General features: G+C 41.0%; 1 protein-coding gene across 8 annotated transcripts in view; it reads left to right on the plus strand.

Moving 5' to 3' along the window:
- The window catches only part of TBL1X (transducin beta like 1 X-linked), a 196,045-nt gene that overhangs the window by 153,046 nt on the left and 28,646 nt on the right, over positions 1-14,353 (plus strand). For all 8 annotated transcript variants that reach the window (XM_085584307.1, XM_085584294.1, XM_021527743.3 and 5 more), the window contains 2 exons: positions 6,802-6,947; positions 9,970-10,219. In XM_085584307.1, coding sequence (XP_085440433.1) covers positions 6,802-6,947; positions 9,970-10,219 — 396 coding nt within the window. The remainder of the gene's footprint in view (positions 1-6,801; positions 6,948-9,969; positions 10,220-14,353) is intronic.

Here is a 14,353-nt window from a genome sequence, read left to right on the forward strand (position 1 = left end):
AGGTCTTCAAAATAAGCAGACACTGCCAAAACCAGAGAGGTAGTATATATTACTGAGAAACAAAAGTCTCAACAAAGGAAGAATATCAGTCTGCTGTGAATAATAAACAAGATCTGGCATAGGATTCTTGTTGGTTATTTTTTGTAATTGTATTTTTTTTAATTGTTAGTAGAATCTTACCAGGGGCTTACTGTGACCAACCATTTTTCAAAGAAACCGGTTGCCCTTTTTGTACAACCTTCACACATATGTACACTGGGAGTTTATGACCATATTTTTATGGATACTTAATTCAATTTAAACAAAAATCTAAGAATAAACAAGGATAGAGATCGATGTTGCATTCTCAGTTCTCACTCAGTGCATCATATAGAAGAAAAAATACTAGGCTAAATTGTAGCTGCAGTCAAATACAGTGAAGAGCATCACTGTATTTTCTCAGGCAATGGAAAGAAATCACATCACTTGCCTCAGGAACTGGATTAGCATGTGCTAGGCCCCGAATTAAGAAAATGCAGTTGCTCTAACTTGTTTGCTTCTGGTTTTTGCATACAGGAATTGCATTCAAATCTGCCCTTAGTGGTACATGTCTCTTGCTTCTCTACACTATAAATCTAGACCTACAGAAGTCTTAATTTAATTTAACATTGACTATTTTGTTTGTACATCATTCGTTTTTGGAGGAAATTATTTTTTCATGGTCATATATCACTGGGGTTTTTTTGTGGACTTTTAACTGGTGTGATGGGGCTCTTAATTTATTTCAGAACACCACATTGCACTACTCTGCCCTTCTTGCCTTCCTGCTTACATGGCACTCCCAGGACCCAGATGTTAAACTTGGGATGAATGTTTTTCCACTGCTTGCATTTGGTTTCTTAGGCAAGCAGTTGTGCAGGCAGCTTTGGAGTGACTTGGGTTTGGTAACATGGTAAAGCAGCTGATGGGATTGTGTGTGGACGTCTGCTCCTCCTGCGCGTGATTTTCTTTTGACTCATGATGTAGTGGAATGTTTCTGCTTGATGTGTCTGAATCTCCCGGGAATTTTGCCCATATACCCATTTATGGTCATAAAGATTATTTTACTTTGCCCCTTGCAACCTTTTTTTTTTTTTTTTTTTTTTTTTTTTTTTTTTTTTTTTTTTTTTTTCCTGCAGCCTGCATAGCTATAACCAGTTCTTACAGGTCTTCCATTCTTGCTTGAATTGTCCTTTGGTCAAAGTGTCAGCAGTAGTGCCAGGTGCAAGACGAACCTTAAAAAAAACAGGCTCTTCTGCAGCCAGAAAACTTCATCTGGGGGATCCCATTATATCAGGTGCAGGTTGATTCTGCTGAGCAGTAGTTTTAATAATTTCTAAAGCCTTGCTCATTTTTGTCTCCTCTGCCTTCCAAATACTTTAAAGGGGAACACTGTGTTACTTCAGAGGCGAGGACTGGAGGAGCTTGTATTGGAAATTTCAAAAAAGAAAGACAACACGATGGCAGGGAAATCAATTAAACAAGAAGTGCTGGTTATTTCCACGTGGAGATGGTTAAGTTGTTGGAGGAAAAAAAGGGATTGTCAGTTAGTTTATTCCTTTTCTTTCATTTTTCTTCTGTCTTTCTTTTAAAGTAATGACATCACTAATTTAGTGATTTCTAAAAATTGAACTCAAGATCTCTGTATATGCAAACCTCAGTCTAGACTGCTTAAATTAAAGAAATAGGAAAATTTACTGAAGGAAATGACACAGATCTCCATATGAAATGTCACCATTTTCCAGAAAAGAGGGCCATACTGAGCATTAGTTACAAAGATTTGTCAGAATGGCTTGTTACTTGTACTCAGTGTTGGGGTAGAGGCTGTTCATCATCAAGATGCCCGAAGTGTATGAAAAAGACAATTTGATGTTCATAATTCTGTATTCCCTGTTTCATTGTACAGTAGCAAATGTTTCAGTGAAAGATTTTACAGTGGGAGTAATTGAACCGAGTTATTAGCAAATAACTGAAAAACACCTGAGTTTTAAAAATTATTTGTACAGCCAACTATTTAGGTTAACCATAAAAAACTAAGTCCACTTAGCTCGCAAACAGAAAACTTTGTTCAACAGATCACTTCTCTATTGCTCCTCAGGGCATCCCCAAAGTACCTCCCAAGTAACCAGTAAGGGCTGAAACAGTTCAAGGAGTCTTTGCTTCCACAGACCCCTCTTTGTCATTCCCCTCATCTGTACAAATTCAGCAGTAGGAACTGTAGCTGCTACAATTCAAGGTTACAGTTTCACAAAGACATGCTTTTTGTAGTGCTAAAGAGATTGGGAAATGAAAGGAACACTTGGTAGATGTCGACTTCAGCTGGAGCTGTGAGTGTCAAATGAGCCAGCACGGGGAATACTCAGCATCACCCCAGTTGTGAGTCTAAAAGGAGGAATGCTTTGCTCCCAGAAGAGGTGAGACACATCTCTGGAGAAGGTCATTCCCTGAGCTGTGTGGCTCCCCAGTTGCCTTTTCTACACCTACATTTGACAGGCATTTCTGATGTAAGCCAGGCATACTGTAAACAATTAAAACTGTATAGCCTTCAGATCAAACAAGCATGCAACTAGCATCATTATGTTCATTAAATAAAACCTTGTCATTTTATGATCAATGACAAATCTAGCTTCAAAGGGAAGCCATTTTAACTGAAAAAGGAACAGCCAAAGGAAAAACCCTCCATCATCTCCATTTTTGCAGTTATAGCAAAACCTATCAGTGAAATTTTGCAAAACACAGTCCTACATATGCATTTTTTGGCACTGCCTAGGGCAAGAATTCCCAAACGGCTGTGTATGTACCACTGAGAGTATATACAGACACCTCAGTGTGGGAAAAGATATAGCACAGAATCAGGACCTGTTACCACTGTCAGTACAAAAAAAAAGTGTGGGACTCTCTCAATTAGTAATTTCAGTCAGTTTTCAAGTCTGTTTCTGACTTGTGTAAAATTTTTTGAGATTGGGGGACCATTTAAGTAATTGTTTTCTCCATTCATTATGTCCTTTATGCTTTTATACTCTGTGAAATACTTCAAGTCCAACTGTTCCACAGCTGATAAGTCACCTCCATTCATACCAAGATCATCCCAAGATCTGCACTGTTCATTTGGGTATATTGTTCATATGTGATAATGTATTTACAGGTTATACATAGTTTGATGGTTTCTGTTTCTCCATCTTTTTTGAGGCAGAAAAAACCTGGAAGCCATTCTCTCAAGTCTGCTGAAAGATGCCATTTAGGGCACTGGTCATGTCACTGCAATAGCAGCTGGCTCACTGATATGAAACCTGTTCAGTGTGTGTCAATGCTTTCTCCTCTTCAAGCCCTTGTGTTCATGCTTTTAACCTTAAAAGCTCATAGTCTCACTGCACGTGTATTTGAAGGGTGTATTGCACTACAATTTTGTTTACTGGTGCTATTTGAACAGAAATTACTGTTTTGTAGAGTGATTATTGCAGTCACCAGAGTGACAGAATTTATGAGAAGGAATGCATACAGACACGAATTTGCAACTTTCATTCATTTCACTGCTGCCACGGCATTTTCAGTTTGTCTACTGTAATTTCACGTCATCCACACCACATCCTTCCTTCGGATCCCCACTTGCAGAGCACCTTCTGTCTCTGCTCACGCTCCCCAGCTGCTCTGACAGACTGGAAGTGGGGGTGGTGCTTGTGTCTTGGTGCTGTGTCCCCAGTGTAGTTTCATTATATTAGAAGGAGGGCCAGGTTAACAAGCTAACATTTTCTTTAAATTGCCTTTGTTTAACAGAAATCACCTTTTCGTAAGACTAAACTATGGAGCTGCAGCTTTGCTGTGTAATTTAGTGTAGTGCAATGCAGAGCACTGAAGAGAACTGATGACATCTGTTAACTATAAAAGTAAAGCTCAGGTGATTCTTCAGTGTAATCAGAAACCTCATGTAGGTACAGCTTCATTGAGAATTTTGTTGACTGTGTGAGGTGGTTTTAAAACCATTTATTTTCAAATGAACCTTATATAACTGCTGTGGTAATACAAGAAATCAGGAGGGAATTATCTATCTGTTGGAGGACTGGTTGGCATATTTCTGTTGTTTTGGTTTTTTTCAACTACAATTGTATGAGTGCATTTTTTCAAGAGGTGTGAGGAGCACTGTGTCCAGCAACACTCACTAAAACAGTTTTGTGCCATTGATTTTTGTTAATCGGATCTTGTCTGATAAAATCTTAGGAAGGCTTCTCACAGCTGCTGGAGGTGTGTGAGTGAGATTGCTCCTCGGTGACAGTGTACCAGGAGTATTGTGTTTCCTCATCTAACAGGTGCTTTGGTGATAGTTTCTCAGCATCCAGAGAAACAGTAAGATAACAAGTTTAATTGCAAAAGCACTGAGTTATGTACTGAAAAGTTTCTTCTCTCACATGCTATGAGGTGAGTTGTGCTGCTCTCTGGGGATCAGGACTGAACAAAGAGGTTTAGCAATGTGCACAATCATCTGTCTCCTGGCAAAGATGGGGCTTGAGATATGCCAGCAGCCAGCTAAAAAGTCTGTAAGATACAAAATGCAATAATGAGATGTAAAATGTCATACTTTAGATTTATGTCTGCCATTGATCCACAGTCATGGTTTTCCACTTTTTTTACTTTTTCCCTCCATGTTTGTTGGTTGCCATTTTTATGCCATCCACCTGTTGTTTCAATCAGAGACCATGTTCAAATTTTCTGAGCTGTTGACTTGGAAACTAGCTGCTGGGGTTTTTAGCAGTCACCTTCAGTGCTCTTGGACAGCAGCTCAATTTTCTCATTCTTACATAGATTATCCAATTTATCTGTCATGTATTTTTAAGTTAGTTCTGTTTTAAGAAAGTTGTGTTACCATTGTTGATTAACTCAAATACACATAAATATAAATTAAGGGGGATCTGATTCTCTAATTCTGCTTAGTTTTATGCCATGTATTTATCGATACACATAGAGATTTCAGTGTTCAGTGATTAGGCCCTAGACCTCTTAGGTGCAGGCTGTGTATGCTCAGTGCTTGCTTTCTTCCTCGTTGCAGTTTCCAGTAATGTGCTTAGATGTCCTACAAAACTAATAAACAGGGAAAAACACTGCCCTGCAGATCTTAAAGTCTGTTTGGCAGCAGGAGGTCCAGCAGCTCATAAACTAGACCAGGACTTAAAGAGCAATACAGAATAAGAAATTGACCTAAGGATTACATAAATGATACTGCAGTTTTTCAGTAGGGGTTTTTTATCTGTCCTTTTTTAGTGCCTTGTGATCCTATGGAATTCTATTCATAGGTGGACCTGCCATTTCCTAAAAAGTGTCCAAAGCATCCCAAGCATCCCCCAAAACTGGGAGAGTGCCAGGAAGCAAAATTAGGGTGGGAGGGGAGAGAGTGGAAGCTGTTAGCAGGAAAAAGAGAAAAGCAGCAACAAAATAAAATGTGTAGGGGGAAGGGAGAATCAGGGAAATACATACCTTGGTTTAAAATGTGGGGGGGCATTCTGTTTCTCAGCTTTTTTTTGCTAGCTATCTGTGTTAATAATTGAGCTAGCTGGGAGAAGTATCTTGAAAAGAGATAAAGAAAGCACTACTGTTGAGCGAGCCCAAAATCACATCCCCAGCCTGCACAGAATTGGGCACTGCAGTGATACAGGGGAAATCCCTTAACGGACAAAGCTATAAATGAAACTAGCGTTGACAAGGGGAAGAGGCACAGCTATATTTAACGGAAGTATTTTCATTTGAAAGCTGCTTTCTTTTTCTTTTTTGGGGGGAGTTTGTTGTTTGTTGTTTTTTCTTGTCTAGCTGGTGGAGATGATGAGAGCTCTTCCTGTTTGAGACAGTGCATGGGTGGTTTCCCCAAGGCTTTTAATGTTAGATTAATGCTCTGGAGACAGCGTGATGATAAATGGGTTCCTACAGTTATATCTACATCCTGTTCCCCCTCCCCCCTCCCACAGCTGCCCCTCTGTACAGTCTCTCTGCAGTGCTCGCCTCCATACCCAGCAACTGTTCTGAGCAACTTCAACCAGAATTTAAGGCAGCATTATTTAAAATTTGTCTGCCAAAATTCTTTAATTTTCAGTGCTGTCACCTTCCTTGCCACTTACTTAATCAGATAATGAAATAGGGAAGAGAAAGACTTCTGGCTGAAGTACAGGCCACCTTGCTAGCTTGTCATCTACTGTGTGGCAGATCCCAGTTAATTACTTCTGCTATTGCTGTTCACATACAGAAAATAGGTTTACAGGGGTGGCCTTTCTGTGGTTTCACATTTTAACAGCAGTGCTCTGCCCATCATATTGTACTAAGCAATAAATGAGCAAAGGATTTGAAATATTTTCCCTGGTATAAGGGAATGGCTCCTCTGTGTCAGCTGCATCTATGCGTTGATATTTTACAGCTTGCATGCCCGTAGGGCTTTAAGTGCACAGCATCAGCAAACACCCAGCACTGAAATTCAGCAAAGAAAATGGAGATTTGAGGCACATTTTTTAGCTGGACCTGCCCTTGTGGCGATTGCTGGTGTTTCTGTGTTTTGTTTCAGCTAGTGCAGTTATTTTGCTCTGCATGCATTTCAATTTCTATATGGCTTCCCCTATATATGGGATGGGGGGGATGGGCAGTCAGGGTGGCTCGTTGACCTCTCCAGCTCCGAGCAGCCAGCCCACACCCTCCTGCTTCCACGGCAGCGTCTCTTAGATCTCAAGGCAGAATTATTTTTAGACCGTGAAGGTGTATCTGACTGGTGCATTTAGATTTCATATCATGGCTTCCTTTTCCTGCTCTCAGGTTTCTCCCACTCGGCCTTTACCTTCGGTATCGAGAGCCACATCAGCCAGTCCAACATCAACGGAACACTAGTGCCACCTGCCGCACTCATCTCCATCCTCCAGAAGGGGCTCCAGTATGTGGAGGCCGAGATCAGCATCAACGAAGTAAGTGCCACCCCTGCCACCGCCGCCACCGCTGCCACCCCTGCCACCGCTGCCACCACTGCCGCCACCGCCGCCACCCCTGCCACCGCTGCCACCGCCACCACCCCTGCCACCCCTGCCACCCCTGCCACCGCCGCCGCCGCCACCCCTGCCACCGCTGCCACCCCTGCCACCACCGCCACCACCGCCGCCACTGCCGCCACCCCTGCCACCCCTGCCACCGCCACCACCCCTGCCACCCCTGCCACTGCTGCCACCCCTGCCACCACCGCTGCCACCCCTGCCACCACCCCTGCCACCGCTGCCACCGCCGCACGCTGGGACGTGCCGAGCAGCACACCCCAGCAGCCCCAGCACGAGCCTCTCCTCATCCCGTTTAATTTTATTCCTTGTACTTTGCCCGATCTCAGCAGAAAGCTCTGAGATGGAGGCTTGTTTCAGTTTTTTAGCTGTGGCAGGGAGGCGTTCTCTACGCTGCTTACCTGGATATTCATGGTGTTTTTGCTACCCCAGCCAACAAATCCAGGGCGTACAGGTTCTTGCAGCAAACAAGAAAAGGTGCCTGTGCTTACAGCCTTGAGTTTTCAAGGTCATGGTAGAATTTGGCAGGAAAAACCTGAAGCACAGGTTAAGACTTCACCCCCTGACACCTCTTAACAGGCAGCACTGTTCACAAGCCATGAGAAGCCAGATCAAAAATTTACAGAGGTCACTGGAGAGTGACTTTGCTGACTTTGGCCTAGATCATATCAGATGAAGCATCATTTACATGGTGTAACAGTTGCATATAAATTCTGAATGTGGCTGGGGTGCAAGTTTTCTGTAGATATTGTATGAACAGCCACAAAATGTCTCTGCTCTCCTTCAGCTGACAGTGGAAACAAAGAAGAGATGTGGGTAAAGCCAGTGGTTTTGCCCTGCCGACCTCAAAGACATGGTGCTTTGAGAGGGAATTAAACATGACAGATAAACAATTGCTGCATTACAAGATTTTTACAATAGATACTTCTGATTGACAAACATCTGTAGTAAATATTAATACAGAGAAACTACTGTTTTTTCCTCTATACCTGAATGTAGCATGTGAACAGCATGGGTGAGAACAAAGGAATATAAAATAGAGAAAAGGCTGTGTTGTTTGCAATGTGTAGTTTGGAAACTCTTTTGTTTTTATTCAAACATTCTGTGTGTTTTTTCTTTTTATGACTCAATACCATGTATAAGATTTATATATGTGTTATTTTGTAATTGGGTCAATAACATTTGACATTCACGCCAAGCTGCACTTTGATGCAGTTGTAATAACAAGCCAGTGTTAGAAAGCTGCCTCAATTTGCTGCTGCTTAACATTTTGCCCCATGCCTGAAGCTGGAGCTACACAGAAAGTTCCAGCTCTGAAGCACTATATCAGGTCAGGTTGTAGGGGCCTGCGCTTCAAGACTTTCCCTAAAATGAGAGAATAATCTGAAAATATGGCTGTTGTCACCATTAAGATTTATGTTGCTCTCTCATTGTGGTTTGAGTCAGGATGAACAGGGCCCTGAGCAACCTGGTCTCATGGAAGGTGTCCTTGCCCACTACAGGAATGTTGGACACATCTGTTCAAACAGATGTTAAGTAAGTTACAGCAAAGCAAAGGCCATTCATGCTACATTTGAATCCCAGGAAGGGCTACCATAAATGCTTCCGTGTGTTACTTTTATATGTGTATTACTAAAGAGTGATAAGTAGTCAGTGCATCTATAAACTAGTGTGTATAAAATTATTGTTTGTCTCTATTAAAGGGCAGTCATGTAAATAGTCCAGTGAGCACATTTACAGATGAAAATGTAAGATGTCAGGATCTGTTGGCAAACGTTTATTGTGTAGCAAGAATTTGAGTCAAGATTCAAATAAATTTTGGCAGACATTAAAAAATGTTGAGGAGAAAGAGATTATTGTTTCTTCTCTAACAACTGTCTCCTCCTTTTTCTTCCCCATGAGGAAACAAATATGTTTTATCTTAATATTGTAATTATTAGGGGTATTTCAACAACTAGGTCAGCAGAAACATACCAGTTAGGCAAGCAACTGTTTTTCTTTATTAACTGTTCTCACCTATGGAAGATTATATTGTTTATCGGCTACATTATGTATCTGTATCCTATTCTTAACTTGCTCTTTCTAAGAACAAATCTTTCACCACTGGAGCATTGTTATTTCAAAGAATTGAAGGGAGTTTGCAGAAGACTGGCAGAATAGCACTTTGCAAAGACTACTAAAATCTTTCCCCTATATTTAAGATAATAGGAAAGTGAAAATGAAATAAAGCTAAGTCAATATAGCCTGTATTAAGTCTTCAACAGTCCCTAATAGTTTACTTAATTGGTTTTCGAAGCTGAAGCCTAATTTACAAAAATCAAAATGAAAGTCATAACTATTATTAATAGTATAGTGGAATAAAAGAAAAATAATGGTAAGGCTGTCTTGTATGATTAGCTACAACTGCTGGTGTTGGGCTGAAAAACACTGCGTGAGAAACCACTGAATTTGTGCATACATCATGTTTTGGCTGAGGTTCATTATGCATCATCTGCTTCCATTCCATTCCTATGCTCCTGCAAGTGTAGGAAAACAAACAGTTTAACCAAAGTCTGTTTGCCTTTATCATAGCTTTAGCCATGACTCTATTTTTTCAAACAGAAAAGAAAGTGAAACTTTCTTCCAGCTGTCAGACATATTTTTTAACACAGCTTAATTACTTTTGCATCTATAAAGCAAAAGGTTCATTTATATGGTAGAACTTTCTATAATTCCAACCAATTACTTTTTCACTGATGAGATTTCTGAGTGCCATGAGTGCCACCATCACAGATCTGAGAGAGAGTCAGTCCATAGTCCTGTGGCCCTTTGGTTAAGTCAACTTAACACTTTGGTTAAGTCAAAGTGTAGTGTCTTCACGCAACCTCGTTTTGTGATTCTTTGCCGCCTGAGTGGTGAAGGTCCTAACCTGGGATTTCCCTTCTGCTCATTTTCCCTGCAGGATGGTACAGTATTTGATGGCAGGCCAATAGAGTCCCTGTCTCTGATAGACGCCGTGATGCCTGATGTCGTTCAGACCCGACAGCAAGCGTTCAGAGAGAAGCTAGCACAGCAACAAGCCAGCGCCGCAGCGGCGGCGGCGGCCACGGCGGCCACGGCGGGAGCCACGACGACTGCTGTTTCCCAGCAGAACACACCAAAGAACGGAGAAGCCACTGTGAATGGAGAGGAGAATGGGGCACATGCAATAAGTAAGGCAACGTGCAGCTGCCTGCCACTGCCGGGCTGTTTGTGTTTCAGTAATATTGTAGTTTTTAATTGTGGGGTGGGGTGCAAGATGTGCTTTCTGCTAGGTGGTAGAACTAAGGGCAATCATTTTTAGGAGGGTGGGGCATTTCTAAAAAGGCTGCTAGTAAAAATGATGTTTCACATCACAGTGCTGTGTTTTACCTGTCTCTGACAATCTGAAAACTTCAGATATGTTCAGAATTGCAAGTTGAAGACAGAATCAAGAAGTGGAGCTGTATGCTCTCTCCTTGGAGCAGGATACCCAGACTTCACTATCAATCTTCTAGATGCTTTTAGGTATTGGATAAAAAGTGGGCAGCAGACGAAGCTTGTCATTTTGGCCAGGCCAGGAGAGAGATGGTTTGAGAGGCTGGGACCTTGTCTTGGTTTGAAAGACAGGTGCCTGCCAAGGGAGGCAGGAACCTCTCTTGGAATGGAGAATATGACTCCTGTGCCTCCAAATCTCGCTATCTCTGCCCCTCCAAGAGAAATCACTCAGCTAAGAGAGTAGCTAGCCACACCCTTTCCCTGTACTGTGACAACTTCTTTTGTCTCTCTTAAGTACCTCTTGTTATTGTCCCTGAGCAGGGAGAAAATGCCCTGAGAGAAAGAAAACAAAAGGGGTAATCCTAACCTCCAACAGACCTACAAGCCCTCTAAGTAATTGTGTGACCAGTGCGTAGCCTTGTGCAGTAGCTGTCCTGTGATCATCCATAGCCTTGGCATGGTCCTTGGCCCAGTTTGGCATGTTCCAGCTTCCATTCTTATAGGGTGTGGCCAAGCACAGGAGCATCCATAGCCTTACTGTCATGGTCATTAGCCCAGTTTGGACTATACCAACTATCCATTTCTGACCAGCATTGCCAAGCACATGTGCCGAGGACCATTCCCAGCAAAGAGCTTGGATGCAGCCAACTTGTCTTGAAGGCACAGAGCAAAATTGTTCCTTGACCTTTTATTTAATAGCATGTGCTAATTCATACAGTTCACTGCAAGTATCCAACTGAAGGCCCTGCCTTCCTGAGTCTTTGGGAACAGTTGGTTCTCAAGAGCGCTGAATTCACCTTTGTTCATGGGTGACTAAGGGAGACTGCACTTCTATATTAATCACCCAAAGTCAGACATTCCCAGCATGGAGTGGGACCTACCTGTTTGTGTGACTAGATCCTGATGACTGTGCTAACGCTGTGGGGCAGATGGGATTACTGGTTCTGGTTTCTGTGTGCAAGGCCCATTTGCATACTGGCTGATTTCTGAAACCAGCCCTTACTGCCCAGTAAGGGCAGTTGTCTTAAAAGAAAACTCTAGAGGAACATGCATGGCAGGTTTTTTGTAGAAAATTCTAACAGCTCTTCGGCTTACACAAGGTCAGAGCTGTAATCATGTAACAGATTTTATTAGTTCTGCAGTGTAGATACCTTTATCAGTCTCCACCTTCTCTTTGATCTGAATAGATTCCTCTGTGGGTCAGTGAGAAAAAAACTTTCAAAACAGGTTTTCCGTCAGAGAATTCCAGTTGGACAGGTTAGTTTCCCCCAGTAAAACTGCAGTTATTTAAATAACATTTTTATTTGAGAAAGCAAATGTAACAAAAAATGTGAACATTTAAAAACTTCCAATTTGTTCTTAGACTATGGATTGCATATGTTTTACTTTCAACTAATCCTCTGCTTTGAAACCTAACTCATTTCATATGTGAAGGGGTGCAAACAGAAATTAAAGTACTGTTAAATTTATCAAATGCTGACATTTTGTTTGTTTACACATCTTCAGCTGACATGTGAAAATTTTAGGGGAATGTCTCACTGTCTCAGGCCCAGAAAAAATCAAATTGTTATCATTGGTTCATCACTAAAAGAGAGCCACTTAGGTGTATTTCCTTCTGATCCAAAGAAACATACCTACTATTGTATTAACAAAAGGAAAGCTTAAAGATCAGTTCATTTTTATAGCTACACCATAAGCCTTGATATCGCAAATCTGACATTTTCCAATTAAAAAAATAATAATTCTTACAGCTGTTTTTAATAGAAGGATTTTCACACACAGTTGCAGACCCTTTCTTGGAATGCAGAGAAGGACTTTTCCTGGGAGAAAGAAATAATCATGGGAGACCTACTGAGTAGAAAAGACTGCTGATATGAAAGCTGTGAGAAATTTCCCAAACCTTAATTTTTACTGTTGTTGTATTCCACAGACCTGGCATATATTGGCACAGGTTTAAATAATGTGCTAGTCCTTAGTCATAACCTGGAAGTCACCCAAATATCAGGCTTTGAAAAAAGGTGGGATGGGTGGAGCAGGAGGAAGACATGTCTTTGAGAAATTACCTAGTTTGCATTTATTCTGGCATGGAGTTCTCCCTGACACTCTTAAGTCTTTCCAAAAAGGTTTCAAAATATTTAATATTATCTGATAAGTTTTTGTATGTGGCATAACCAATACAATAGGATAGATTTAAGAAAGAGAAGAGACAAACAACAATAACAATAGTTTGAGGTGCAGATGATTGAAATACTGAATAAAAAAAGTCACTGCCTTGCCTTGTTGCTTCCCAAGTAATGTTCTCAGTTTTAAGTCACTTCAAATGTTACAGGAAAAAATAAAAGTCAGCATGTAGAAATAGAGCCAAACTTTGGTTTGAGTTCCAACACAAATATTTTTAGTGTCATTTGTTTCATTATATTTGCAAGTATTGGCTTAGGTTTACAAAAATTAAAGCTCTGGAAAGAGAACTAAGCCCTATTCCTTTATTAAAACTAGAGCCATAAAGAACAACTTTAGTGAAAGGGCTCTTAAAGATTTAAGTAAAAAAAAAATTAAAAAAATACATTTCCTGAGAATAGAACAGGGTTAGCACTCATATGATCTTAAAACATCTATTTTTTTCTTTTGAGGAAATAATTAACACTGCTTATTAGTGTGTTAGAATTTTTCTTTTTACACTAAAAAAATCCACTCAGTCTTAATACTTTGGGGTACTATGACTTCTCATTTCCAGTCATTTGAGATTCTTGATACATTTGAGGAAAATAATTATAATATAATGTAGACCATTACCAAAGATGCCCTGGCCTTTAGAAAATGTTTTGTGTTAACACTTGGATATTAGAGTCCTTCCCTATGTGACCTGCAGTATTAGTTTTTCACCTGAGGCTCTGCTGCAGTTAGTAAGAATGCCTTCTCTTCCAGAGAACCCCCCTAGGGCAATTTTGTGCAAATAAGATCTTAAAGGAAAGATTTCTGCTTGGAAGGTACTTCAGAGCAAAAGAAGCCTGCTCTTGATGGTTACTGCATCTCAGTTATCTATTCATTCTCATTCCCCATGCACACATTGCAGCTGCATCCATAGGAAAACCAAATTTCCAGGTGAGACCAGGGCTCCCAAGAGGTCAGAACTTGTCACTCTTGAGAGGGTGCCAATTTATGCTCAGGGCTTTCTGCAGTTTTTTGTTGTTACCATAATTTTATCAGTCATACTGCAAGTGTCTTCTGAATCTGGTAAGAGCCTGAGGCAGTATCACAGAGGCATGAGCTGTCCTGTTTGTTCAATGGGGCGTTCTAAGTTTAGTGCTGAACAGTTACACTATAAATATGAATGCTCCTGACTACTGATGCAAATAGGAAGAAAACACATAAAATGTGAACAGTGGCAAATTATTTTTGAAAGGCTTCTCATCCTTCCCTCTCTTTTCTCCTAAACCACCAAAACTATTCTGTAAAAGTCATTACTGGAAGATACAATACGAAACAATTCTTCAGGTATTTCATTGTTCCCAGAGGCCAATTGGTCTTGCATGTACTAATCCAGGTATCAGCTAATCAAGGTTTCTTTTTCACAGCATGACTATTCGTGGGGCTTTTTTCACAGCAGTTAATAGCATTCAAAGTGTGTGTCTAGGTTTTTCCATCTGGCCACATACAAATGAAAAATACACCTGAGTATCTGATGGCTTTGTTCTGCTACTCTTCACTCTGGGACCTTGGAGTAAGGCTGCTTCCCAGCTGTCATTTGGTTTTAATTGAGAGCAAAAAGCAGCCCTGCCCTTAGAGCCAGGCAGGTAACAGTAGGATCCTATGTCGTAAGCATGGCATCT

Source organism: Lonchura striata, chromosome 1 (genome assembly GCF_050655825.1).
Source record: "Lonchura striata isolate lonStrDom1 chromosome 1, ASM5065582v1, whole genome shotgun sequence".
Taxonomy (NCBI): domain Eukaryota; kingdom Metazoa; phylum Chordata; class Aves; order Passeriformes; family Estrildidae; genus Lonchura; species Lonchura striata.